Source organism: Pelodiscus sinensis, chromosome 1 (genome assembly GCF_052426305.1).
Source record: "Pelodiscus sinensis isolate ZL-2025 chromosome 1, ASM5242630v1, whole genome shotgun sequence".
Classification (NCBI taxonomy): Eukaryota; Metazoa; Chordata; order Testudines; family Trionychidae; genus Pelodiscus; species Pelodiscus sinensis.
The window spans coordinates 17,034,342-17,061,418 of record NC_143052.1 but is presented as its reverse complement, the minus strand read 5'-3'; the positions used below and the strand labels follow the sequence as shown (position 1 = coordinate 17,061,418).

General features: G+C 44.9%; 1 protein-coding gene across 1 annotated transcript; it reads right to left on the bottom strand.

The window, feature by feature from the left end:
- Positions 1-86: 86 nt before the first annotated feature.
- TMEM243 (transmembrane protein 243) lies at positions 87-21,376 on the bottom strand. Its single transcript, XM_006117123.5, has 5 exons — positions 21,220-21,376; positions 19,844-20,159; positions 3,835-3,885; positions 2,065-2,169; positions 87-295 (listed from the first exon to the last, which is right to left on the bottom strand). Exons 2-5 carry the CDS (start codon positions 19,919-19,921, stop codon positions 173-175), a joined length of 357 nt encoding a protein of 118 aa, XP_006117185.1. The 5' UTR covers positions 19,922-20,159; positions 21,220-21,376; the 3' UTR covers positions 87-172.
- Between the last annotated feature and the right edge of the window lie 5,701 nt (positions 21,377-27,077).

Genomic DNA, 27,077 nt, shown 5'->3' with positions numbered 1-27,077 from the left:
TAAAAAAGCAAAATGTCACGGTGTATGGCAATAATTCTTCCCAACATGAGGGACTTTAGATCAACATTTACATGAAAAAATCATGTACTGAGTATCTCCGACCAACCCACTTCCTCATCCCTCTCCAGTTGATTATCTCCTTTTTAGGGTGGTTCTAAGTACAATCTCACATTCATTTACCCACTTCATGGAAGTACAAATTGGCACATATACATAACATGACAATAGAAAATAAGATGTAGTAAATGAGATTCCTAAACTTAGGTTCCAAGTCTCCTTGTCGATACCAGTAGATCTAGAATGGAGAGAGTGATGTTGCATTAGAAATAAAGTCAGGTATTTATATGCAAAATAAACAGTCTACAATTCAGTGCCAGAGTAGGTAACTATGTGAAACTAAGAACTTCTAGGATTTTATTTACCCCCTATCCTCTTTTAAATCAGACCAATGAGGAGAGAGCATTTGCTGCTTAATAGCTAGAAACCTCACTGAAAACCTCTCTCAGTATTCTTGTAGAATGCAGGAAGATCTTAACCTCTCATATATTGCCTGCCAGTACCACACTGTTTACTTATCACTCTTCTAGACTAACACCATTTTGTTTTGAGAAATGTTAATTATGCAAGAGATGAGGCTGGTGACCTTGCTTTGCAAACACTAAGGCCATGTCTACACTGGCAGCTTCTTGTGCAAAAACTCTTCCAGAAGAGTGTGTCTACACTGGCATGTGCGTTTGTGCAAGATCATCCATGCCAGTGTAGACACTCTCTTGTGCAAGAAAGCTCCGATGGCCATTTTGACCATAGAGCTTTCTTGCGCAAGAAATTTATGTTGCCTGTCTACACTGGCCTCATGCGCAAGAACAGTTGCGCAAGAGGGCTTATTCCTGAGCAGGAGCATTATAGTTCTTGCACAAGAAGTCCTGATTTTATACAGTAGAACGTCAGTTTACTTGCGCAAGAATACACGGCCAGTGTAGACAGGCAGCAAGTTTTTGCGCAAGAGTGGCTGATTTGGCTCAAGATCACACCAGTGTAGACACAGCCTATGGCCTGGTCCATACTAAGAGTTAGGTCAGTTTAACTATGGTACTTGGTGAGAAAAATCCACATTGTAGTGTAGTTAAAACAGACATTGTAAACAAGCCCTTAAAAATAAATGTCAATAAGCCATTAACATTTAAAGTAGAGTTCTCAATGGCTGTTTGAATTCCCTAGCTTTCAGAATTATGGCTAAACAAATGAGTCAAATTAAAAAAAAAAAAAAAATCTTACTAGTGAATGCCAGAAAGTCTTTGAGATGCCAAATTTAACTGTGTCCCTATCCTCTTTCCTGTGACAACTCTCACCAGTACAGATGTTAATTTGTGCCTGTTTTGTAAGAAGACATACCATCGCTAGAGGTCTACAAAATTCATGGTCATGAAAACTGTCATGGACTGTGAAATCTGATCTCCAGCTGCCCAGGTCTAACAGCAGCGCCACTGCCAGCAGCAGCAAAGAACTAAGGGTTGGCATACCAAGGCTCCCCTACAATAGGCTTATGCTCCCCTTTTGGGTCAGGGTTCCCCATCTGAGAAGTCACACTGTAGTGGCCATGGCATAAATAACAAATTGAGATGTGTAATCTCTGTGAAATCTGCTAATTGTGCTGTGTGATTTAAATAGATCCTCTAGCTATAGCATGGTCTTTTGTTGTACAATGAGACCTGTACGCTCTCTGTAGCAAGCACAGGGAAAAGCCAATTGTGAACATGTGTTAGATAGTGGGATGTTGTGGCCTGTATGCTCAGTAGGGAGCAATAGGATCACAGAAATTGGAATGGAAGAGATTGTCCCCCTACACTAGCAGAATAAAGGCTCAACATAACAGCATGGCTACTTTGGGCCAATGCCTCATCTGGACTTTAGTATAGCCTACCAGCTTTCAAGTGAGCCACATGTAATACAATCTAGAGGTTGGGTGGAGCTAGCTCACTACAGTATTATGAAAAATACATGATATGTTAGGTACATAAGTAATACATTCTGTATATATTTCACAATAAATGTAGTGATACTTACAAGTATGCCAACAGAAACACTACATAAGAAGATGCAGAAAGCAAAAAATATATTCACTGGTTTTGGAGGTAGTTGAGGAAAGACAAAAGCACTGATCAGAGTGACCTGTACAGAGAAATACAGAGGCTAAACGTTTTCACTAGCAAAACAAACAAAAAAAACCCACACCAGTGCCCACTCAGATAAGCAGAGTTATCAAATGACCAAGGAAACAATTCAGGATTCCAATTTGGGGGTGTGTCTCATTATAACCAAAGTTCTGCCCATCATACTGTGGAACTATGGCAAGAGGCATGAAGAAGATGGAGGCATGAGAGAGTGGAAAGGACTAAGGATCTAATTTTTAAATAACTAAGTACCAGTACCTTAATAATTGTACAACTGATTTAAGAAGTTTAATCCCCATCCAATGGCCCACTACAGTCCTCATGTCCACATAAGACAGACATCTGTTCTTCTGCCCAAAGGACTGTAACCATCGTTCATAGATGCAGGTCTTGCATCATTATCTTGTACCTTGTCACCTCAAAATCAGGCCCTATATAACTGGGTCTAACTTTGAGGGGTACTCAAAAGTTCCAACTGACTATATAGCTTAACATTTGGGTAGCCAAAGTAGTACTGCAGTCTCTTACTCTTTTCAATAGCTAATTTACTTCTAAGGTTCTGGTCATGTTTATAAATTATGTACATGGTCCCCATGGCTATGTCTACACTGGCGGGTTCTTGCGCAAGAATCCGCAGAGCGTCCACACTGCTCTCCCTCTCTTGCGCAAGAAAATTTACAGTACGGCGTGGTAAGAGAGGGCTTCTTGTGCAAGAGCTACGCTCTTTTCTAACAGGTGTAAGCTCTCTTGCGCAAGAGCTCTTGCGCAAGAGGGCAGTGTGGACGCATGGCAGGGGTTTCTTGCACAAGAAAGCCCTATGGCTAAAATGGCCATCAGAGCTTTCTTGCGCAAGAGAGCATCCACACTGCCATGGATGCTCTTGCGCAAAAGCACATGGCAGTGTGGACGTGTTCTTGCACAAGACTTCTTGCACAAGAACTGTTGCGCAAGCTGTTCTTGCGCAAGAAGCCGCCAGTGTAGACCTAGCCCATCTGTCTTCCAAACCACTTCCCTACATATGGTCCATCCCAGCATTATTGCTTAGAAGGGATGTTTTGGCTACATGTCCCTAAGATGAAGCTCAAGGGAGCAGTGAGGCAGGAGGTTCTCTGTGACAGGCATGATGTTCTAGCCTGCTTTTGTTAAAGGCTTCTCTTTATCTGGACTTTCCAAGAACAGGCCGAATTCCCTGAATAGTCAGTCTTCAAATGCTACCCATCACGTTGGCAGCCACTGACTCTCCTGCCTTTGAGAGCCATCACAGAACATGGAGTAGGCTTATTTTTGTGGTAGCAGTTGGTTCTTTTAAGAGATGGAGAAAGCACAGAGAGATAGCACAGCAACGGGTGCCTCAAACATGTAAAAATATCATCCAGTACCAGGAAGTCTTGCTGAAGAGTTCCTTTCTCACATGGCTTTGGGAACTTTTACTTGTTTTTAAAAAGGACTCAGTTCCCTCAAAGCAGCAGCAGCAAATAACGCTGCCCAAAAGAAAATTGTGTTCTCCCTTCCCTAAAGGCAAAGGGTGTCAAATTACTGGAAGCACTTGGGGCGAAAACCTGGGCCCACTCAAGTCAGTGGAAGTTTTGCCATCAAACTTCTAACAGAATTAGGATTTGGACCTTAGAAAGAAATGAAATAGTTTAGGAAGTGGAATACTTACTATAAGCAGCAAGAATGTTAAGCTGCCAACAGCTAAGTTGATGATTCTATCCTGGAAGACAAAAAAGGAGAGTAACACACTTAGTCCTCTCATTTATAATCGTAACGTGTAATTAGTGTGTGTATTACACCACCACGTAGAGGCTCCAGTAGAAATCCTGAGTGCTATTATACTATGCACTATGGTTGAGGGGCTCAATCCCCAAGGAACTTAAAATTTAAGTAGACAAGACAAACCAATGTTTTAAATTCCATCCTTCATCTCTATGATGTTCTACTTTGAAATGTAACGACACTTTACTAGAGATCTTCTAGTCTGTATTGAGAGCAAGAGTTGCTGACTTCAAATGGCAAAAGGAACCTTCAGCTCCCTTCAACTTCTACAAGCCCTGCAGAGCCCAACCCTATTCTAAGGGTGTGTCTAGACTACATGCCTCCGTCGACGGAGGCATGTAGATTAGACAGATCAGCAGAGGGAAATGAAGCCGCGATTAAAATAATCGCGGCTGCATTTAAATTTAAATGGCTGCCCCGCTCTGCCGATCAGCTGTTTGTCGGCAGATCGGGGCAGTCTGGGCGCGCCGCGTCGACAAAGAAGCCTTTCTTGATCGGCACAGGTAAACCTGGTTTCACGAGGCATACCTGTGCCGATCAAGAAAGGCTTCTTTGTCGACGTGGCGCGTCCAGACTGCCCCGATCTGCCGACAAACAGCTGATCGGCAGAGTGGGGCAGCCATTTAAATTTAAATGAAGCCGCGATTATTTTAATCGCGGCTTCATTTCCCTCTGCCGATCTGTCTAATCTACATGCCTCTGTCAACGGAGGCATGTAGTTTAGACGTACCCTCAATGAGAGGAATGGATTCTGTTTCCTATGCATTAACAGTGGCTTTAAAAAAAAAAACCCATACACCACAACACCACCATCTTTCCTGTGTTACCGCACCCTCATACATATGTATCAACCCACTAAGCCAGCAGAATTGCACAGAGCTCACACACCTCATTTGGTACATACAATCTTTATTCCCAGCAATGATGAAGGAGGAGAGAACCCAGCCAGACACAGTTCTTATGCCAAGTTTGTAGGGCTCGGGGAGGACCACCGACCATCTTTGTACTTTGAAGCCAAGGATGACCAGTTCCCCAAGGTACATGCCAAAATGATTCATATGCAGAGGAGCAGACATATAGAATAGCAATATTCAGATCATTAGCAAGTCTAAATGTTTAAAGAATTACACCTTAGTACATACTTAAAGTGGAGAATGCTTTTATTAATCTGTCAAGCCCTGTCACAAAGATTTGAAAGCATTTGTCACAGACAAGACCATGTTCTAACCTGACAGCCACTTTGTCCTGGGGCTAATTTTATTTTTAAATATAGTTTTTTAAAATTAAAATGTGAGATGCAAAAAACAATATTTGTGTGGGGCTTTCAAGAAACATAATGTTGTGCCAAGAAACTATTAACTCTGCCTAGGTGTAATCTGGGGGGGGGCAAGGAAGGGCATGTTATACTCTGACATTAAGTTGTCATCAACCAAACAGAACAGGTATTCATTAGCTTTCAAAATAAGCTCACCCATTTGCCCAGGAGAAAGGATGCTCTTGATTAATAGAGGGTGCAGGAAAGTGGCTGTGAGGAGAAGGGTGGGAAAGAAAGTAAGTGTTCCGACCCCCAGAAGTGTTCCGACCACAGTGCCAATTGTGTTACCTGAAGGTACTTTTAGCCATTTCAAGATTCATGCTCATGGTGACCCTTGATAAGTAGAGGAAAAACCCAGAAAGGACAGGATGGGTTTGACCTCCCTAGTCCGGCACTGTCAGGACCAGATTGGTCCCAAATGAGAACATTTGCTGGACCAGGGGAGGTCCCCTGCCACTGGCCCCCAAGCCCACTGCTTGCAGGCTGCCCCCCTCCCCCCCCGACACTCACACACCCCGGCTTGGCTGCTCACCCAGCTGCTGCTGATTCCTTGGGCAGCCCAAGCTCTGGCCCTGTGCTCCTGGGGGCTGCCAAGGGGCTTCATCCCCACGCTTCCCCCAACCAGCTCCTCATGGGCACCGGATCTTGCTCTCCCCACCCCTCATTGCTGCCTCTGATACAGAGGCAGTAAGGGGGGAGGAAATGCATGTAGTCGGCAAGACGAACAGGTTGCTCAGTTAATCGTATAGTTGTCTACACATTGACATCCCTAGTCCCTGCTGGATCACAGATATTGCCAGACCAGAGTGTGCTGGTTTTTGTAGGTGCAACCTGTAATTTATACCAAAGCAGCACCTAGAAATTGTATCAGAGATTGGGCCCCCACTGGGCCAGGTGCCATACAAAGACATAGTGAAAAAGTCCCTGCCCCAAGGAGCTGACAGCCAAACAAACAAGGCCGGGGGAAGAGAAACAGAGCAACTCACCCCAGGACAACACAACAGGTCAGTAGCAGGGTCAGGAACTGAGTCCATTTCTCTACTCCAGCCCAGGTTCACAGCCATGGGGCCAGGCTCCCTCCTGGCAGTACACATTTCAGATGCTAACCAAGGATGTGCCCACACAGCGCAGAGAGCACGAGAGCACAGAGTAATGCCTTTCAATCACAGAGCCAAGAGCAGCTTGAGTTTCAGCAATGACAGCTCTTGGGAACGTTAATGGGGACCAAAGAAAAAAAGAAAAAACCAAGGACCATGGCAGTTCTCCACTAAGGCGCATTTCTGATCCAAGGCACAGCTCAGTTTAATTTCAGAGGCCATTGCTGCACCTGAACCTTGATGACAATGAAGCCCTATGCCACTGCAACACCCCCCTTACGACAGCAGGCAGAACTGTAACATTCCTGGTGAACAGTGCACAGGAGACAGCAAGACTTCAGAAGTTTGCCAGCCACTTCCCTGCTCACTAGACTGATCTGAAAGTCAAGCATCACTCAGAGGGCTCCAGCGAGGTGAGAAAGTTAGCTCTACTGTCACCCATCGCTGGGCATAGCAGCCACGCTGTCCTCCCTGGCTATCACAAAGAGCTCTGGGATTCGCAGTAAAGGGGCACCAACTTTCACATAAGCCTCTAGCTAGCAAAGGACTGAAGAGTCAATCTCCATCTCCTGCTAGTGGCTGAAAGGGGGAAGAAGCTTTCTGTCATACCCCCTCTCTTCTTTCAGAAGGGATCATTGTTACCACAGGCAACTGAACGGCAATGAAACTGATCAATTTGGTTAGTTTCATTCTGCTACTGCTGTGCAGAGCCAGGAGAAGCAGCAGTAAGAAAGGAGCAGTCTGCAGAGTTCAAAGCAATGCTGCATTACTTGACCAATGTATCACATTTGGATGGGTTTTTTGTTTCTACAAGGCTCAAATTCTGTAGTAGTTAATGGCTTGGAGCAGCGTTTCTTAAACTTTTTAAGACCGAGAAACACCAAACAATTATTTTTATGAGGAATACCAAGGATTTTGTATTGAGGGAAAAAGGGGGGAGGGAGTTATTGACACCTAGGTGTTCACTACAAGGCCCATCTCAGGACAATGGCTGTGGCCACAGACCAGGCTACTTTCTCTGATCCGTCGAGAGCCGGGTGTAGAAGAAGGTGGCTTGGTGCGAAGGGTGCGTAAGTCTTTTGCTTATTGCTTATCGCCATAGGGAGCCCCGCAAAGTTAAGTTGCTCAGGCTTCAGCATCAGCCTTCAGTGGCGGGGCTTGGGCTGCAGCTTTCTGCCATGGGCCCCAGCAAATCTAACGCCAGCCCTGCCCTCTGGTTTATGGATCCTCCGAAACTGCTTGCAACCCCCAATAAGGCCTGGACTCCATGTTGAAAACTAATGGTCTAATGCAAGGTTCTCCCACTCGCCCTCACAGCAGGGTGAGACAGTGAGAGTGACTGAATCCTTCTGATGCTTGCACGCAAGCTCTTAGCTAAGCATCCCCAGCCTAAAGTATCTGTTGTCAGACCACACTCTGTGGGCCTGTAGAGGCCCGTGGGGCTCTTACTGAGTGGCAGAGAGCCTGCTGGCTGACATAGCGACCTGTCTCCTTGTTGTCAGCTGCACTGAGAGATCCTGAGCACTTCCCTAATGGCCCTTGACACACGTTTAGGAAGTTACTGAAGTTGCCAAGGAGAAGTTGTGCAATGGCAAACAGGAAAGAAGTCGGGCTGCCCACGTTGGTTGGTCAAATTCCTGGAGGTTTCTTTGTGTGACGATGTCTTTAATTGAAGATTAAACTTTATTTCCTGGAGATTCCAGGCCAGTCTTGGAGAACTGGGAGCCCTAAAGGGACAGTGCTTACAAGCAAAGGGCCTCAGTGCTGAAGACCTACGTTCTGTTCCTGCCTCCATCACATATGTGCAGAGAGACCCTAGACAGATCACCTCACCTTTGGGCATAGTTTCCACATCCATGGTACTTAGAGATCTGTCTGCGCTGTAAGTTGTGTCCCTCATATGGAGCTCAGTGCTAAATGTGCTGCCACCCTGGAGGTGAAACAGCTGCTCAGCTCCTGTAGTGCACAGGTGCACAGGCCTGTAGACAGATGTTTTAACCAACCGAAGACTGTATATAGGTAGAGGAGAGGAGTGCCCCCTATTTGAACCCGGCTGTCCATACTCCTGCTAAGGGAACACTGGGGGACAAGTTATTTTGTGTGTCTTCATTTTCCCCTGCACTGAGGATACTATTTAAAGCAGGAAGAGGGAAAGCCGCTCATGGCAGCGGTGAAGGACCAAGATCAAGCATCTCAGATTTAGACAGTGGGAACTGCTATTAAGCTTTACAAAAGAACACAGATCCCAGGTGTTTTGTTCACAGCATTTACCCAGAGAAGTTTGTTTTTCTTTAACGCTCCTGCAGAAAAGTTTCACTGCAAAACTCTTGTATTCCTTAGTTCTCAGAATGAGGAGAGAGAGAAAGCAGGCTGAGAGGCACAGCTCAATCTGCCCGCAGGCTATCTGCAGAACCAACCGCTGCTGGATCCAGAAATCGCAGGCTTCCATACAGAGCTCCCTAGCATGCAAGCAGGATCAGGAAAAAACCCTGAAATCTAAAGTGACATCCTACAAGTGTAACACCATTTTAAATACACCAGAATATGAAAATACAAAATTTCATCATGGTCCTTTCACGTGGGCTGACATCAAAGAATGGTCATGGGTCAAGATTTTTCAACAGCAGCTAGTCATCTTGGGTACCTATCAGGAGGCTTTCTGGGGCCGGATCGTACTCACCATGTAAACAGGCCTGACTTTAATAAAAAGATCTCAGATTAGGCACCCAAAATTATCAGCTGCTTTTGAAAATAATAATAAACAAACCCCTTGCTCATTCATGGAGTCAGACAAGACTTTTCCTTCTGCTTGTGTATCAAGTTCGATTCAATCCCAAAACGATGAAATCACAAGACATGCTCCTGAGTAGGGAATCCCTCAGGCTCAGGGACCCACAAGACAGCTGATCAAAGACCCCAATCCCACATCAGTAATTACAGTAAACATGAAGTCAGAGTGACAGTTAAAGCAGCAACAAGTCTGTGCCAGGAGCAGCTCTCTAACTTGTGGTCAGTTTAACAGCTAAATCTAGCTGATTAACCAATTCCATTTCAAGGTCTAAATCCCCATGTCAGGAACGGTTGCAATTAAACAACATTTTAGGGACTTGAGGTTAACCCCACTTGGGGGGGAAGGGAGGGGCTAAAAAGTTCCAAATATACCACCAGCAGAACAAGGTATTTCAGGATACTGAGATTAGAGTAACTGATCCTGAAATCCCAGGATTGCAGAAGTGATCTGAGACTGTATTTCCCAGCACACAGTGACACTGCAGCTCCTGACAGCTTAGTACAGCAAAAAGGTTAAACATCTATAAGCAGGAAACAGAGATGGCTAAAGGGATTGTTAATGGGATGGAGCCTCCCATCTCTGGTCCCTCTGACTACCGACACAGGTCAGTAGTGACTAAAAGCAGACCCTGATGTCTGTTTGGACCAATACCCAAAGGGTACTTCTACACAGTGTTATTTTGGAATAAATGAGTTATTCCAAAATAACAGTCCACATTTACACTATAAGCAATTATTTCAACAGAATGTCGAAATAATGTCGAGCTGGAGGACTTCTTACTCCGACGCCTGTAACCCTCATTTCACGAGGAATAAGGGAAGTCGGACTCCCTGTTGCACAGACAGCACCAAAAGCCGAAATAAGCTATTTCATCTTCAGCTACGCAAGTGACGTAGCTGAGGTTGCATAGCTTCTTTCGGCTTTTGCCCTGCTGTGTAGACATGCCCAGCGAGAACAGGAGGTTAGTGGAGTTGCCAGCACACAGGTGTAAATAATACACACTACAGCTGTCGTCCTCAGTGGCAAAGAGCCCAAGGATAGAGAGGGCCAGCGGAGCAGATCTATGCCTCCCCTCTAGAGCAGTGTTTCACAAACTATGGGCCGCGGCTCGGTACCAGTCTTCCAAAAGTTCGTGAATGGATTTACTGGTCCCCGTGTCAAAAAGTTTGGGAACTCCTGCTCTAGAGGCAATCCCCACCAGGTCAGGAGAGAGGCATGTAGGCAACGAAATGTGGTGAGATAAATACAATTGCCGCTGTGATCTGATCTTCGCCTGCAGAAAGGGCTTTGCTCTCCATGGTTATCATGCAAGAAAGCATAGTTACTAACATACTGCAGTGCACACCAAAATGTTAAGCACACTAAAGACTGAAAAGTAGCCACTGCCCAGATTAAATGTTGCCCGTGCAACTCTGATTCCATCCCCTTGTGCATTGTGATACGGAGGTTTAATTACATAATCACATAGTATTTTCCACAGGATCCTCACCTCATTCAGTACACAGGATGACAGCAGTCACTGAACAGGTAGCTAATTTTTATCCTCATGATTCAACAAACAGCCTCATTTAACTCCCACAATTCAAGCCCTGCCCTGAATACAGAACTACTAGCTTTCTCATTGCCTTTTCTACATTGCATTCATGATTGGTAGCCAAGCAGCTTACACCTGTTGGGAGGTTGAGGAGAGGGGACCAACTCGCACTATTTTTGACCAAACAGTTCACCATCAAAACATGTAATTTTACCAAAATATTTTATAGGAAAGTTAAATGGGGAAAAGGTAGAAATGCTTCGTTTCAACTATCATTTTGTTTTGACTTCTATTTATACTATTTTAATATAATACAGAAGTTGAAATGAAATTATTTTAAGAGAAATTATTTTGATGACCCCAAACTGTTTTTGTTTTGGGGAGGTTTATGTGTGTGGGGGGGAGGGGGGGTAATTTTCTTTTTCAGGAAATGTTGGCTTCTTGTTCCAATACGGGATAAAAAAAGTTAGAATTTGCAATCTGCGGGAAATTTTGGTTCCAAACTTGATCCATTTATTTTCACACACTCTCAGAGGACAGGGCTATTAGTAACCCCATTTTCAAATAAGGAATATGGTCAAAATCATCATCAAATGACCATTGGTTGTGTGTGCCCCACTTGAGATACCTAGAGCCTAATTTTTCAGAGCTTAGCATGTTTTAGCACTTTGTATGTTCAAAGCAAAACTTTGTTAGCACTTGTGTCACACACTAACTGACTTGTGTGGACCAAGCTGCGCACACTAAAACTCTCTCCCCTCCCCCCACACACAAGTTAGAAGAAGTTTTCCCAAAAAGTGCAGTCTGAGGCAGTCATCCAGCTCAGCTTGCCTCGGGGGTGCTGCAGGCAGGGCTGCTGGCTGGGGGCCACTTAGGTAAGCACCTCCCAGCCAGAGCCTGTCTTTGACACCCCTGCATCCCAACTCCCTCCCGCAAGTCACCATCCAAACTTTCTGCACTTCCCTGTCCCAGGTCACAATTTCCTTCCAGACCCTGTACCCCCTCCTATCTCTCCCCCAGAGCAGAATCCTCTCCTGCACCCAAACATCCTCCCAGACCCTGCACCCTAAGCCCCTGCCCCAGGTCACAACCCCCTCCTTCACCTAAACTCCCTCTCAGACCCCACACCATCTCCTGCACCCCAGTCCCCTACCCCAACCTCCCTTCTGCCCCAATCTCCATACTAGATCCTGCACCTCTGCCATAGAAAAGTGTGGCCCTTGACCACTTACCAAAATCTTGGAGTAGCCCCCCACCAAAAATTATTGCCCAGTCCTGGTTTAACCAATAAGCATCAGCTTTTTGGTTAACTAGTTAAACTAACATCCCTAGTCCAAACACAGCTACGATCCCTACAGCCCCCCTTAACCAACCTAGCCATGCTAGTAGAACTCTAGTTATAACCAAGTTGTACTGGTTGTTTTCCATACGAGTTAGGTGCCTAATGCCAGGAAGGATCTGCTCAACATGGACAAGAGCTGATAGCTTGAAGAACCAGTCAGCCAATAGGCACACGGCACCGGCCTATGGGCCTCAGCCTTGCAAGGAGTAATTCTCACATTGGCACATTTGCACAGGTTGTGGTAGACATAGCTCTAGTCACCGCTTCAAGAGCTTGCCTTTGTACAGGGCTGACTTTCAGAGATGCTGAATACCAGCAGCACCATCGACTTCCCATGGTGTTGTGGCTGCTCGGCATCTCTGAAAAGCCAGGTCTGGGATGCCCTTCAGTCCTAGTGATTCCTGATATGCTTTACAGCAGGGGTGTGGAACCTCTGGCCTTGCCTTGATCTAGCCCATGAGACTTGGGGTTCCCCCACTACAAGCAGGGAGCCAGCACTCATGCTCTGGCCGTGCAAGGCCCCCCCCCCCCAAGCCTCGCAGGCCTGGTCAATGCAAGATGAATCCAACCAGTGGGCTCTGTCTGGTAGGAGGAAGCGGCTCTGCACACTGCAGGAAATCACTCCCTGCAGGCATCGCCTTCTGTCACTCTCATTGGCCAGAAATCCCAGCCAATGGGAACTGCAAAGGTGGGGTCTACAGGGAGTGCTTTCCTGCAGCGTGCAGAGTTGTACTAATACACAAGTACTGCCTCCTCTCTCGGAACGATACCAGGTAGGCACCACATCCCCTGCCCTCTCCCACCCAGACCCTGCACCCTCCTCCTGCCCAGACTCCACAACCCAACCCCCAACCCATTCCTGCTCAGACCCCACATCTTTACCCCCCCAGCCTGTTCTTGGAGCACTCCCTCCCTTCCAGACTCCACCCTCTCGGCCCCAACCTGTTCCTGCACCCTCATTTCAAGTCCGCTCCTGTACTCTTCCACCCAGGCTCTGCCCTCCCACCCCCAGCCTGCTCCTGCACCCTACCACCCACCCAAACCCCAGACCCCTACCTCCAGCTCTGCCAGCCCCCTCCAGTTCACTTTTGGCCCCACCCCCAGAGCCTAGGAGAACCACACAAAATCTACTAGTCCCGGGCCTCCCCAAGAGTGAATCCAGCCTTTTGGTGCTTCTAACTGATATATTCCACCTTGTAGTAAAAATTCTTGGCATTAGTCCCCAAGTGCACTATTTAATTTGCATGCTCACTTTCCTAGCCCCTCTATTACTCCAGGTTTCAAGGTCACTCAGATCTTGTATGACCCAGATCTTGTATGATAGCCCCCATCTTCCTCCATACGGGCAACACCTCACAGCTCTCTGCCATCCACAAGTTTTATTAGCACACTCCCACCTCTTGTGACAATGTCATTAAAAATGTTAAATAAGACTGGGTCCCAAACTGGACCCCTGAGGAACTCCACTAGTAACCTCCCTCCAGCCTGACAGTTCACCTTTCAATATGACCTGTTGAGGCCTCCCCTTTAACCAGTTCCTTGTTCATCTTTCAGTTCTCATATTAATCCCCATCTTGCCCAATTTAATTAATGATTTCCCATGTGCGAATGTATCAAATGCCTTACTGAACTCCAGCGAGATTAAATCTACTCAATTTCCTGTATCAAAAAAAACACCTGTTCTCTTTGCACAGGAGGAGATCACTTTGCTCGGGCACCGTCTGCCTCTTGTAAAACCATGTTGCGTTTTATCTCCATTACTGTTTACCTCTCGGTCCTTAAGTACTTTCCCTTTCAAAATTTCTTCCAGGCCATGCACACAGCTGAGGTTAAACTAACAGGCCTGGAGTTTTCCAGATCATTTCTTTCTTCTTTCTTAAAAAATAGCAGTTCTAGTCAGAAGGTACCTCCATCCCTCCCCCCAAATTTACAGATTCCTTAAAGTCCCTGCTACTGATCTTGCCATTTCATGTGGCAGTTCCTTGAATAGTCTTGAATGGAGATTGCCAGAGTCCCTGATTCAGTGCCCTTAAGCTGTTTGAGTTGGACTTCCGCCTCGGAGATGGTCATTTCTACTTCGGTATTCTCATTCCCACTGCCCCCAACTTCTTCATTAGCCATACGAAAAAACTGAGGCAGAGTATCTGTTTAGGAGTTGAGCCATGCCAGGATTATCTTTAATCTCCGTCCGATCCTCACTGATTATTGGTCCCACTTCTTCCTTCCGTGTTTTCTATATGGTCCACTTCAGCTCTGCCCAGTCTTCCTATGAGTCAGTGCTGGAGGAGCAAAATAAATCAGAGCAGGAGAGATCCAGAAATCCAGGTCAGGATGAATCCCAGCTAGAAGGGGAAGGCTTGGGAAGAGTCACAGTTTTGGCATTCACCTACTAAAGAAGAGGCTGCTAACTGCTGGCTTTCACCCAGCAGCACCAGATGCTGTACTTTCAATGAAGAAGTCTGAAGTTATGGTACCATAATTCTAGCATGTACAGCAAACTAGGGAAAATTCCAGTGTACAGTGAGCCCTCGCTACTTCGCGGTTCGACCATCGCGGATTCACGACTTCGCAGACTTTTTTCATTACATTATGTATATACGTGAATCCGCGATGGTCGAACCGCGAAGTAGCGAGGGCTCGCTGTATACATGTTAAATATGGTGTCCCTACTTCGCGGATTTTCAACTATCGCGGTCGGGTTTGGAACCTATCTACCGCGATAAACGAGGGTTCACTGTAACTCAAACCTGATCTGGACAAGTCCTACACACTAGCTAAGTCCTACCCAACTTGGTTTCAGCAAATGCCGAGGTTTTAGAGAGACACCTGAAATGTAGGGATGTGAAAGATGAACTGGTAAGCTTCACCCTGAGTGGGGGAGGCTTACTGGTTATGGTTAACTGGTTGGGGCTGGAGCAGCCTGACCTCAGCGGGAGGGTGCGGTGCGGGGGAGGGGGGGAAGGAGGAGGCACTCCAGCCCAACCACAGCGGGCAGGGGGGTCGCTCTAGCTCATCCCCTCCCCCCGACCTGTTTAAATCGGTTAACCAGTTAATCAAAGTTTAACCAGTTAAGTAATTAAACAGGAGTTTACATCCATATTGTCATGCCTTGAGGGCCCCGCAACATTTAATAAGGACTTTGGTGCCAGCAGTGCAGGGATCCTGCAGATCCCACAATTATCACACAACCCAGCCCGTGGGAGTAGGAAGCAAGGGAAGGTGGAGAAGAGCAGCACCCTAATTGATATATGACATGACTTTTCAGTTTAGAGTGATGGCTAAGACTAGTCTACTGAATGGGCCCTGCAAATCCATGGATATAATTTCTGCAGCTGCAGATGCGGATACCAATTTTGTATCTGCGCAGGGCTCTACTGACGTCTATCTGATGGCTCCTGGAGAAAGTGTGTCCATTTTATTAATTTCACAGCTCATCACCCACACTGCCATTAGACTTCGGAGAAGCTGCAGTGTACAGGAATGGAGGCGTACCCAGGTCAGTAGTTTGGAAACCCAATAGTGGGCTTCCCAATCTTCTCCTGCAAAAGCCACCAGAACCCTTATAAAGCAGCACTGTACGTAGGTAGGCTTTGTAAGTCTGGGAACAATTACTACACACGGTTATTTAGAATATAACTGTGTCCACCTGGTTTTCTTATAGATCTAGTGTCAAGTAAAGAGTAAGGCAGAGGCCAGCACCCTTGGTATTCAAGTCTAAACATGGTTCCTTCAGATCAGGTTTGAGTCACACTGGAATTTTACCCCGTTCGCTGTCCAAGCTGTACCTGTCCTAAGGGTAAATGGAGATCTTCAGTGTGGATAAGAGTGCATCAATACTATATTGTCACGCCCACTCTTGAAACAAGGGGCAAGAAATTAATGTGGTGTGAAGAGTTTTTTTAAAAATGTAGGCTCCGGTCCTTCGATCAACTCCATGTTGAGGTCTTCCACAGTCAATAAGGCTTCGCACAGGCATTCGTCGTCTCTTCTTTCCCTCTTAAATATTCACTGCATATTTACCCCTTACATTTTGAGCCCATCTGCAGTTACCTTGACTGGCACTTTTTGGTTTCTCCCGGGAACAACAATAGCAGAACACAACTAATGCTCTTTCTGGAGCATTCGATGTACAAAGAGCCCAAAAGGCTGTTTTTCCAGGGTTCTCACACAGTTAGCAGGTAGGTACAATTTTCAAGGTGCACGGTAACAAATCCACAGCTAGGCAGGAGTTCTCTGCTGTCACTCAGCTGCATGCTATGCCCACTCAAAATTTCATGGTAGCAACAGGGATAGAACTCGAGTCTGCCTGCTCTACAAAACCCAGCCCTACCACTGAAGCTACGAGGATACACTATGAGAAAGCTAGAGATTCGGCCACCAAAATCACTGCATTGTAGGGTCACTCATTCTTTCTGTGTCCCAATGAGAGGTTAAGAATTTATCCCCACTGGAACAAGCATTGGGCCAGAGAGAGACTGACTCTGTAGACCAGTGGGAGGTACATCTATACAGCAGCATTATTTTGGACAGCATCTGTTATCCCGAAATAGCATTCTGCGCATCTTAACAGCACACTCGTTATTTCAAAATACATTCGAAATAACAGGCTTCTTATGCCGGCTTCCTGTAAACCTCGTTGCACAAGGATTCAGGAAGACACCAGAATAGCGATTTATTTCAAAATGAGCGCTGTGTAAATTAGAAATAAGCTACACAATTTGTGTAGCTCAAATTGCATCGCTTATTTCGAGGTACGTGCTACTGTGTACACATACTCTGGTTGAGATGCCCCAGGAGAGGGACACCCTTCTCTAGTTACTCTTTTTTTTAAATCCACAGTGGTACAAACAGGAGAGATGGAAGAAGCTCCACATTAGAACAGCCTCATGGTAGAGAACTCTGCAAAGGATTTGAAGTGTGGTCTTCCACGTTTCCTCACCTCCAGCAGAGGGGAGACCCAGGTTAACACTCTAACCACTGGCTAGAAGTTATGAGACAGGCAGCCCTCACCCCTCCTCCTCAATTCTGAAGGGGATCTGATCCTGTAAGCAGCCTCAAAGTCTAACTAGCCATTTAGGTGGCTGAGAACACTTATTTTCCTCCAGTGGGCGAATCACTCTGATGCCCTAGACACCAAGGCTTTGTCTACCCTACCAAGTTTTGTCGCCAAAAACTGCCTTTTGTCGACAAAATAGCAAGAGCATTCACTCTTGAAGGCAACTTTTGTCAGGAAAAACACCCACGGTTGGCAACAACAAAACTTTCACACATGAGAGAATTTTTTTTTCTTTTTCCCCTTTTTGAATTGTCAACAAAAAGCCAGCATAGACTTTGCTGGTTTTTTTTTTTTTTTTTTTTTTAAATGGACAGAACTAGCTTCTGACAATATCTCACAATGCCTGCCCTGTTGGTTCTGCTCCGTTGTTTTGATCCCTGCTGCCTTGCAGGTAGGGTTGCCAGATGGTTTAACCAAAAATACCGGGGGGAAAAAAAACCACTGGGGAAAAAAAATACCGGGGGGAAAAAAAAGGGACCCTGAAAGTTATTAAGCAAAAAAAATAAAACAACATTAAAACAGTATGGCCCCTTTAAGTGAGAGAGGGGAGAGGTTGAGCACTAAGACCCAGGGAAGGCATTGCTTCTCCATGCTTCAGGTCTTTTTGCTGGTGGCCATCTTGTTTTCTTGATCAAGCTCACCCCTCCCCCCCGAGAAGCAGAGGGAGCGGGTGACGGGGGGGGCTGGGCCCAGTTGCCAAGCATGTCTTAGGGTTGTCAGGTGTCTGGTATTTTTGCCTCCTGGCAGGGGGGAAAAAAAAACAGAAAATACCAGACATTTCAGGTGTCCGGTATTTTCTGAATTTTTTTACAGGACAGGCGGCGAAAATACCGGACTGTCCGGGTCAATATTGGACACCTGGCAACCCGACCTGCAGGCATGCAGCCCACCCCTTTCAAAGCTCCGGAGGAGTATCTGACAGCTGAGTGAGCTGCTTCTTATGGGGAACAAACAAAGAACAAATCATTGGACAGTTCCTGTTCTGCTCTGCACTAGGAATGCAGTGGCAGGCAGACTGCTGCTGCAGGGGGAGGGGGACAGATGCTGTGCTGCTTTGACATTCCTCAGCCCGGAGATCTCACAGAGCGACTCATGATGCTGCTCCCAGGGCCTGAGAACGCTATGGGATACTCTGAGTTCTCCCAAGCAGCACAGGGTCAGCTCTGCCTTCCCGCAGCATTGCACTGTGGGATGCTCACCCACACTGTCAGTGTGGCCATGTCGACAATAGGAAGCAGAAAAACTAGTTTGACAGGCAACTTTCGCACGTCGACAGCACTTTCTTCACCAACCTTTCCCAGTGTAAACACAGCCCAAGAGTGAGGCAGCAGAGTTCGAACCCAGAGGCAAAATTTCAGCACAGAGCAAACTTTTACCTGAAAATTTAAGCACCGAGTAAGCTTAGGCATTACAGAGGAGCCAAACCTGGGATTTATCCACCCAGGGTCTTTGTAGGCTCTAGGCAGTCTCATAATCATAGGCCTTTATATATTTATATGTAATCTAATTTAAAGGGAGAACTGCTCTATCACCTATACACCTAATAGTTAACGTGTTATATAACTATGTTAGTTGTTGACTAACGACAGCAAATTAAGTTTGATTTAGGAATTTTCTTTTCAAGTCAATGATGTATTTTTTAGGCCCTAATTTTTTGTAGGTCCTAGGCACTGTTCTTATTGTGCCTAATGGATAATGCTTAAACCCTCACTAGTGTAAGCACCTTTACAAGAAGTAGTTACCACCACTAATTTACAATGAATTTAGTTGTACCTTAGTATCTCCCATAAAGCAGCTCATGTTCAAAACATGAGGTGAACATTTTCTAATTAATCCTCACCGTACCCTAGCAAGTAGATATCCCCACCATTTCAAAGGTGATGAAGCCAAGATAGGGAGCTTGATTGACTCTCTCAAGAATTCCTGTTCCTCCATGCCTCTAGCGTGTGGACCTCCAGTCAGATGCTGAGTCCACCACTCACAAATCCATAGTTATCTCAATAAAAAAAAAAGTTAAGAGACAATCCCTGCCCCCTTCTGAAATAATCCCACGAAACCAGAGAATTTGGATGTAAATTTGCCATGGCATCGTGTTTTGCCAAGTTGCTGGAGCACAAAGAGCCCATTATTAGAAGATCCCACAAGACTGAGCAACAAACACCATGTGCTAGGCATATGCAGCTGGTAGGATGACCAGAAGTCCTGTTATTAGGGCCTTTGATTTAAATATGCAACTATATCCACCCTGCAAAAGAAAAAAACGGAAGTGTGATGATTTATCACACTTACTATCTGATCACCCTCACAACTGGGCAAGTCATGACCACATTACACGCCATCCCCATTGCACAATCATAGCATTCATTTTTTAGATGACCCTGTGCAAGGCAGCCACAACTGCCACGCTGACCTAGGATCCTACAGAGGCTCTGAAGGACTCTTCAAACTGCAAATAATTCCAGTGGCTGGCCTCTGTGCCTGTAGATCAAACAAAATCCCGCTCAGCCTCCTGCCTTTTAGAGGCAACTGTACATCTGAGAAGTGCCATTACGGGTGTGGAAGTACTTCTTGCTGGAGCAACTCAACTTAAAAAAACACTGGGGGAGAAAGCACAATTTGTAACTCTCAAAATGAGTAAGCTAGATCTTGCACAAAAATACTCCAAAAACTGCTTTTGCCAAACTCTGAGTAACTCTACCGCAGCTTCAGAAAGGACAGCGTTCCTGGTCAGAGATCTCTTCAAAGTGGAGTCAGGTCTTACCCTTGCTGAAGTTTCTCCAAAGAGAGGTCTGTTGTCCAGTCCATGGGTGCCATAGGTTCTGGTTGTATAGTCCTCCATTCCCCCTCCCCAAAGATCAGTTGTGTCACTGGCACGCTTAGAGAGATTATCTCAAAACAAAATCATCCCTGTCTCCAGAGGTCTTAAGCTCATGGCACAGTATGTGTGAGCAAGAGTTATTTATGGAACACACATCTCTCCTGGCTTTGGGTGCTACATACAACATGTGGCTCAGAGCCAAGGATCCAAGCCTCCGCTCCAAGCCTTTGCTTTCTTCTTCATGATCAGAAGCTGCTGCCTGCCAGAGACAAACACAAATGAGAAACATTGGACCTTTTTTGTTAGCTAGAAGGCAGCGTGGCTGATTTATTGTCGTTTATTTCTTCTAATTGAACTAATCAAGGCTGTTAATGTCCAGACTCTGCCAGGAGTCTTTTTCCTCTCTCTGCTGCTGCCCCAGCAAAAGTTCCTTTCTTTTAAGGCTCAATTAAACAAAAGCGGTCTTTCTGCAGTTGCTGCCCCTACCCCGTCACCACGGTTTCTAGTTCAAGGCCAGGGAGCTGAGAGAAGGGCAGAGGGGTTGAGTCTCGTGAGAAAGGAACTCATGCCCCATCCTCTCCCACTGGATTCTCTTCTGGTTCTCACCCAAGCAATCAGATTAGACTCGGTGCAGGGTATATAACGGGGGAAAAGGGTGGCAAGCATATTCCAGAGGTTGCAACAGAAAATAGTGCTTTCCTTCTCTTCTGCTAGAACTTGTTTGCTGGGGGAAGGGACAAGTATATTTGAAAAAAAAAAACAGATTTTCAATGTAAGAGTAGATTAAGTGTTGATCTACGATTTGTGTTCCCCTTCGATTTTAAATCAAGCCGCCACCAGCCCGCAATAAACTTTGATTCATGCCCCACTTACTTCCTCTACACTCAGACACGAGCTTCCCCTCCCTCCCCCCCCAAGTATAACCCTTCTTTTTCCGGAGATCTGCAGTGGCCAGAGCAAAGGGGGAGGGGAAAAGGAGCCAGGCACCAATCCTTTTTCCGTTTCCCCGCTTCCAGTCACCCATCCCTTGAAAGATTAACTAATCTCCTAAGAGAAAATACAACAAACGCTTAAGACCAAACAACAAAGCAACCCCGATCAGTGAAAAGAAACCGGATCACTTTCCCCTCCCCTCCCCTCCTCTTCCCCTGCCCCGAGAGTGCACCCCCAGCCCCTCTGCATACACCCCAAACGTGAAGCCCACCCTTTCTACAAACTGGGCTGAACCCCCTCTGGGGAACATGTGTCCAAGAGGCCACGGTAGCGAACGTTCGGAAACAGAACGTTAGCGTTTCTAAGATTCCATCGCTGCTACTTACCCCCGTAGCGTGGCCCAGGGAAGCTGGAGCAGATACAAGCACCCTCAATCCCCCTAGACTTTCACTGGTTAATATCCTTCCACTCCAGGCGCTGTCGCAAACCACCCTCCCTGCCTCCAGTCCAACCTCCCCCGTGATCTCACCGCCAGCCCGATCCAATCACAGGCAGGAGAGGACCTGCACTTGCTGCAATTCTTTATTTGCAGGTTTGTTTATTTTGAAAGGGAAATAACTGTTCGGGGCATTGGTACATGAATGGCCAATCAGTAACCCGGCAACGTGAGAATCAAATTATGTTAAGTTATTGTTTACCCTTAAGTGCAGCTTTATTATTAATAATAATCCAATTGAGATTTGTTAATAGTAACAATACATTGATCTTCTGTTGCTAGAGTACTTGAGCTTTTCCAAACAGATGCAGAGATAACGGCCGAAGTTAGTCTATTTATTGCAGTGGGAAGACCCTCACGGTGAAATTTGACCAATAGTGCTTGAGGGGGTTCTCACTGCCTTACACTAAATGTATGCCACTGCCACGCCTTTAAACTCAATGGAATTATACTGGGCTCAGTCCAGTATAACCAGTGAAAATCTGGTGCTTGGTCTCTCTGGATTGTAAATTATTATTGCCTTTGTTATATATTTGCTGGGGAGAGATACAGTTGTTGGATCACACAACTAGGAGACAAGAACCTTAACCGTTGACACTACAGTGCCAGACAATCAAAAGAGAGATGATAAAATAATTCCAAAGTCTAACCTTGGTTTGACCCTGACTGTCCCTCTGTAGCACTCAGGAAATCACTTAGGTCACAATCTTCAAACATATATTGGTGCCTTCTTATTGAAGTCAAGAAGGTAGATACCTAAATACCTGTCATAATCTTGGCCTTAGAGCCTGATTCACTGGTGCCCTGCACCTTGTTTTGTCCTCTCTCTGTGCAAGATCATGCAGCATTGGTGTGTCTGTTAAAGTCTCAGCTCTTGCAGTCAGGCATGTACTACTCTCACTGTTCAGGAGGGTTGGTTGGTTGGTTGGTTGGTTTTTAATTGTTTTTCCCTATTGTGGTTGTGAAGAAAAACTTGAAAATGTGAAACGTAAAGACTCAACAACATCAGGCAAATGAAAAGAATCCCAAACATTATTTTTTAAATCTCATGCTTTTAAGCCAATATCATAACAACATAAGAATGGCCATACTGGGTCAGACCAAAGGTCCATCTAGCCCAGTATCCAATCTTCCAACAGTGGACAATGCCCAATGTCCCAGAGCGGTAGTGAACAGAACAGATAATCATCAAGTGATCCCTGTCCTGTCATCCATTTCCAGTCTCTGACAAACAGAGGCTAGAGATACCATTCCTGGTATCTCTACCCATCCTGGCTAATAGCCATTCATGGACCTAACCTCCATGAATGTATCTAATTTTTTTTGAACTCTGTTAAAGTCCTGATCTTCAAAACATCCTCTGGCAAGGAGTTCCACAGTTGACAGGCTGGCATGAAGAAAAACTTTCTTTTGTTTGTTTTAAACCTTCTACCTATTGATTTCATTTGGTGACCCCTAGTTCTTATGTTATGGGAACAAGTACATAACTTTTTCATATTCACTTTTTCCACACCAGTTATAATTTTATAGACCTTTATCATATCCCCCCCCTTAGTCTCCTCTTTTCTAAGATGAAAAGTCCCAGTCTTTTTAATCTCTCTTCCTATGGCACCTGTTCCAAATCCCTAATAATTTTTGTTGCCCTTTTCAGGATTTTGGACCTCCTGTGCCAAAGTCAATGTAGAGGTGTATTACAGTAGAACCTCAGAGTTACAAACATCATGGGAATGGCAGTTCATGACTCTGAAATGTTTGGAACTCTGAACAAAATGCTGTGGTTGTTCTTTCAAACAACAGCTAAACATTGACTTAAAACAGCTTTGAAACTTTAATATGCAGAAGAAAAATACTGCTTTCCCTTTTTTTAAAAAAAGTAGTTTACATTTAACGCAGTACTGCACTGTTGTTGTTTTTTCTTTTGTTCTCTGCTGCTGCCTGATTGTGTAATTCCAGTTCCAAGAAATGAGGTGTGTTTTTGACCCACTTCCAAATCACTGCTCTTCTCCTACAGTCATGAATCTTTAAAAGACTTCAAGGATTTCTTGCCCATCTGGTGAATTCCACTGAACACCATCAGGTTCCTGTAAATTTTTAAAAAAATATTGCATTCTTGCAGGGACAGGAGGAAATGTGAAGGGTTAGAACTTATAGATGAGCCAGGCAATAAAAAGGCTACAAGTAGCAATCAGCTGTTACGTATCACTGTTCATTGTTGTCTCCTGATCCCCTCTCACTATGGAGTCCAGAGTGCAAGGATCCTTTAATCCACCCCTCTGCCTGCATAAAAGAATGTACAGTATACATTTAACAAGCTCTTGGACAGCCCACCTCTGTAGGTTCCACTTTTCTGGCATGATATTTCTGCTCTGGTAGTTTTGCAAGGGGAAGAAGGCTGTCAGGCAGGTATGCAATTCAGTTCATTGTTCGTAATAAGTTTCTTTGACTCAGTACAAGTGTTCTGTACATAGGAGCCACCTAGTATATTTGATCAGCATCTTGTATTAGCCACTTATATTCATTGCATTAGAACATGAAAGCGCTGTAACTTGAAAGTCAAATAACACTGGGATTAAATTCTAATGGTGCTATAAAGAAGTAATCAAACTATCTTTTACCCTGCCTCTGTTCTGATCCAAAATACAGAAAAGTCATTAACCTGGTATTCTCTTCCTTAACCTCTCAAGCACTCATACATGCAGACATTATTGTCCAGTAAAGAGTATTTCTGAGGCCAGAGGGAAACACACGTCACGCCATTTTGATTCATTTTCAAAATTGCTGGCCAGAGAAAGGGGTGCCTTGGCTGACAGATGACATGTGAAAGGTAGAGAGTGTTAGATTTCACAGCACAGGGAAGTTAAATAAAAACCTAAAATACTCTTGCAAGAAGGTTGCAGTGTAAATTATTTTATTTCTTAGACTTCAGAACCTTAGCACACAAGGACCCAAAATAGGCAGTTCCCAAAAACAGAGATTCATAATTCACCCCACCTTACTCAAAGCAGACTGTCAAAGACTGATTACATGCTTCCCTACAGAGCAGTGGTGGGCAACTTGCATTCCATGGGCTGCCCATGGCTTGTCAGGGTAAGGCACTGGTGGGATGAGAATTGTGCACAACTAGATCAGTAGGTGTTGGAATCCTTTGGGTGGTAAAGCTCCTTATTAATGTTATTGCTTCATTTGAGAAAGGGGTCCAAACTGTAAAATTTGGCTCCATACATGGATGCAGCTTCATTGCCTCCCATGAAGTTGACCAGATCACAGGTTTTACTTGGTGTGTATAATAGAATTAGGACAGAAGCAGGCTCGTATCCAAACTCGCTCTACATCTTGGGAATTGGCAATGGTGATGTCAGAAAATATAGTGGCACAGAGATTTCCTGGTGGTAAATGGAACGAGAAAGAAGAAACTCCTGATAAACCACATAAAGTGGAAGTGCTGTAAAGCTGGCTAGTCATTTCAAAGATTGTCTGGTTCATTGAAATCACCCAGTTTCCATTATAGGAAGAGCGAACCCCTTTATTCTGTAGATATGTAAATAGTTAACAGGTGAAGTGCCCAAGAATATATAGCATAGTTGCTAGGTTTTATAGAAGCAATACAACTTGTTATCATGGATATTACAAATGGCTTCTGTGCCGCTCTTTACATCAGCTTCAACAGAAGTGATTTTGTGCCCACGTTTGTTTATCTTTGACATAATCTGACAAATGCTCTTTCTGTGTCTCCCCCTGCTAATCTTATTTCAGGGCTTTGGGCAACTCCAGCTATTAAGACTATACTAAGAATATTTAAATAAAAAGAAGTATGTTAGCCTGCTTCTGTCTGAGTAGGATTTGCGAGAAGCTTCCTTACTCTTAGAAACCCCTGCTGATCTATGGATGAGTATTCTATCTATAAGAGAGCTCAGAGCCTCTATTTACCATAAAACCCAGATATCAGATAAGATTCTCTGAGAAAATGCCTTAGCAGTTGTCACTTTAAAAATAACCCTAACCCTGCCAACACTCTGGTCATCTGAAGAAGTGGGCTTCATACCATCTACATGTTTTGTTAGTCTTTAAAGTGCTACTAGAGTATTTGTTGTTTTTTTTAATTTTTCCTGTTACAAACTAACTTGGCTACCCCTCTGAAACACTTTAAAAGTGGCAACCAGCCTCTTGGCCAGACCTCAGTCCATTCTTGTACCCAGCCTCCCCTCTTTCAGTTTGAAACTTTAGGATCTTGTAGGGGCACATTAGAGACGGGGTCTGAAGTTGCTGGGTTTCACATGATTGGTATGAAGATCAAGCAATTTCCTTCACTCCTCCAGGCATGTGAACGTTTAGGGAATGGGACACTCCTTGAAGTCAGTGGGAGTTGTGTAATGTATTTTACCCACAGCAAGGAAAATCAAGCATTTTGCCCCCGAGGCAAAAAGCTGTTGCAGACTGCTTAAAAGTGCAGCACAGCCCTCACAGAATAGACAGAGTGATGGGATCTGGTGGTCGTTTATTGTGGGGTGCTCAGCGGCCCCCCTCATCATTATTCAGGCATTCCTGCTAGAGGCCTGTCTCCATCACAACAACTCCCACTGGGCTGCTCTTTGAGCTGTCAGACTCGCTCACTGCAGAGCTGAAGATTCACACTTCCCACTCCTACCTTGTGAGGAGCTGGATGGCTGTCTGCCTCAGGGCCTGAACAGGGGCAATTCCTGGGCTGTGTATAGGGTTTGTAGGCCTCTTACCTTTCTCTGACTTGCTCTACAATGGTGTAAAAGGCCTGGAATCATTTCTGGGAGCATCAGATGGAGCTGAGGAAGGGAGCTGCAAAATGTTAGAGATGAGATGTAGACTAGGGATAGAACTGTTCAGGGATTTGAAGGGGAGGAATCTCAATGTGATAAGGAAGAAGATTGATACTTAAAGAGGGATATGTTGTTTTCATAGTTTAATGTTCCAGATGGTATGTTACTTCTTAAATAACACACCCTCTCCCCAATTTAAGGTCTCACATTTCACTCCTGGACCACTTGATTGTATACCAGAATGTTTTAGCAAGTGACACATTTAGTTAGTAGGTAGCAGCAGATGAAATGATGCATCTTTTGAACAGATGACACAGTGGACTCAATAGATAATAGTTTATAGCAATTGACTGGGTGAGTGATGTACTTGAATTAATACAAGTGACATCTCTTGGTCAGTGAATGATGTATCTGATTCAGTAGCTGATTCCACTTTCTCGGTAAAACATACAAATTTGGATCATTAGGTGAAACATCTGCATCTCTAGACAATCTCTTCTGCTGATTCTGCATCAACTTCACCTCACTACTTAAGTGGGAGTTGGATGTACGTACCAGTATCCTATTTCACTAGTTACCGTATTTGTTTCAGTGTAATGCAGCCATATTCCTTTAGAATTTTGAAATGAATGGTTCTTTGTAGTAGCAGTCGCCAGGGAAGGAAAGAAAAGGGGTTTAAGATAAAAGGAGTTTTACAGTGTTTATTGTTGAAACACTTAAAAAGGTCATTTACTTCGGTCAACACTGGAACAAACATACCAACGCAGAAATCCATCCATCCATCATCAATCCATTAGTATCAATAGAACTGCAACTTCAGCAGGATAATTCAATTATATTATTTTGATTGCATTTTAAATTTAATGGGATAGTCTTGGACCCAATCCTACAATCACATCTGTGTGAGCAACTGATATCAGAAAGGCTCAACACTGGTACAGTGGTCCAAGCAGTATGT

Excerpts from the sequence above, each read along its gene's own strand:
- TMEM243 (XM_006117123.5), bottom strand. The coding sequence starts at position 19,921 with ATGGAGGACTATACAACCAGAACCTATGGCACCCATGGACTGGACAAC. Across the intron at positions 2,170-3,834 it reads TAACATTCTTGCTGCTTATA|GTCACTCTGATCAGTGCTTT; the intron begins GTAAGTATTCCA and ends TTCTCTGTACAG. Across the intron at positions 296-2,064 it reads GTGTTTCTGTTGGCATACTT|ATCTACTGGTATCGACAAGG; the intron begins GTAAGTATCACT and ends TCTCCATTCTAG.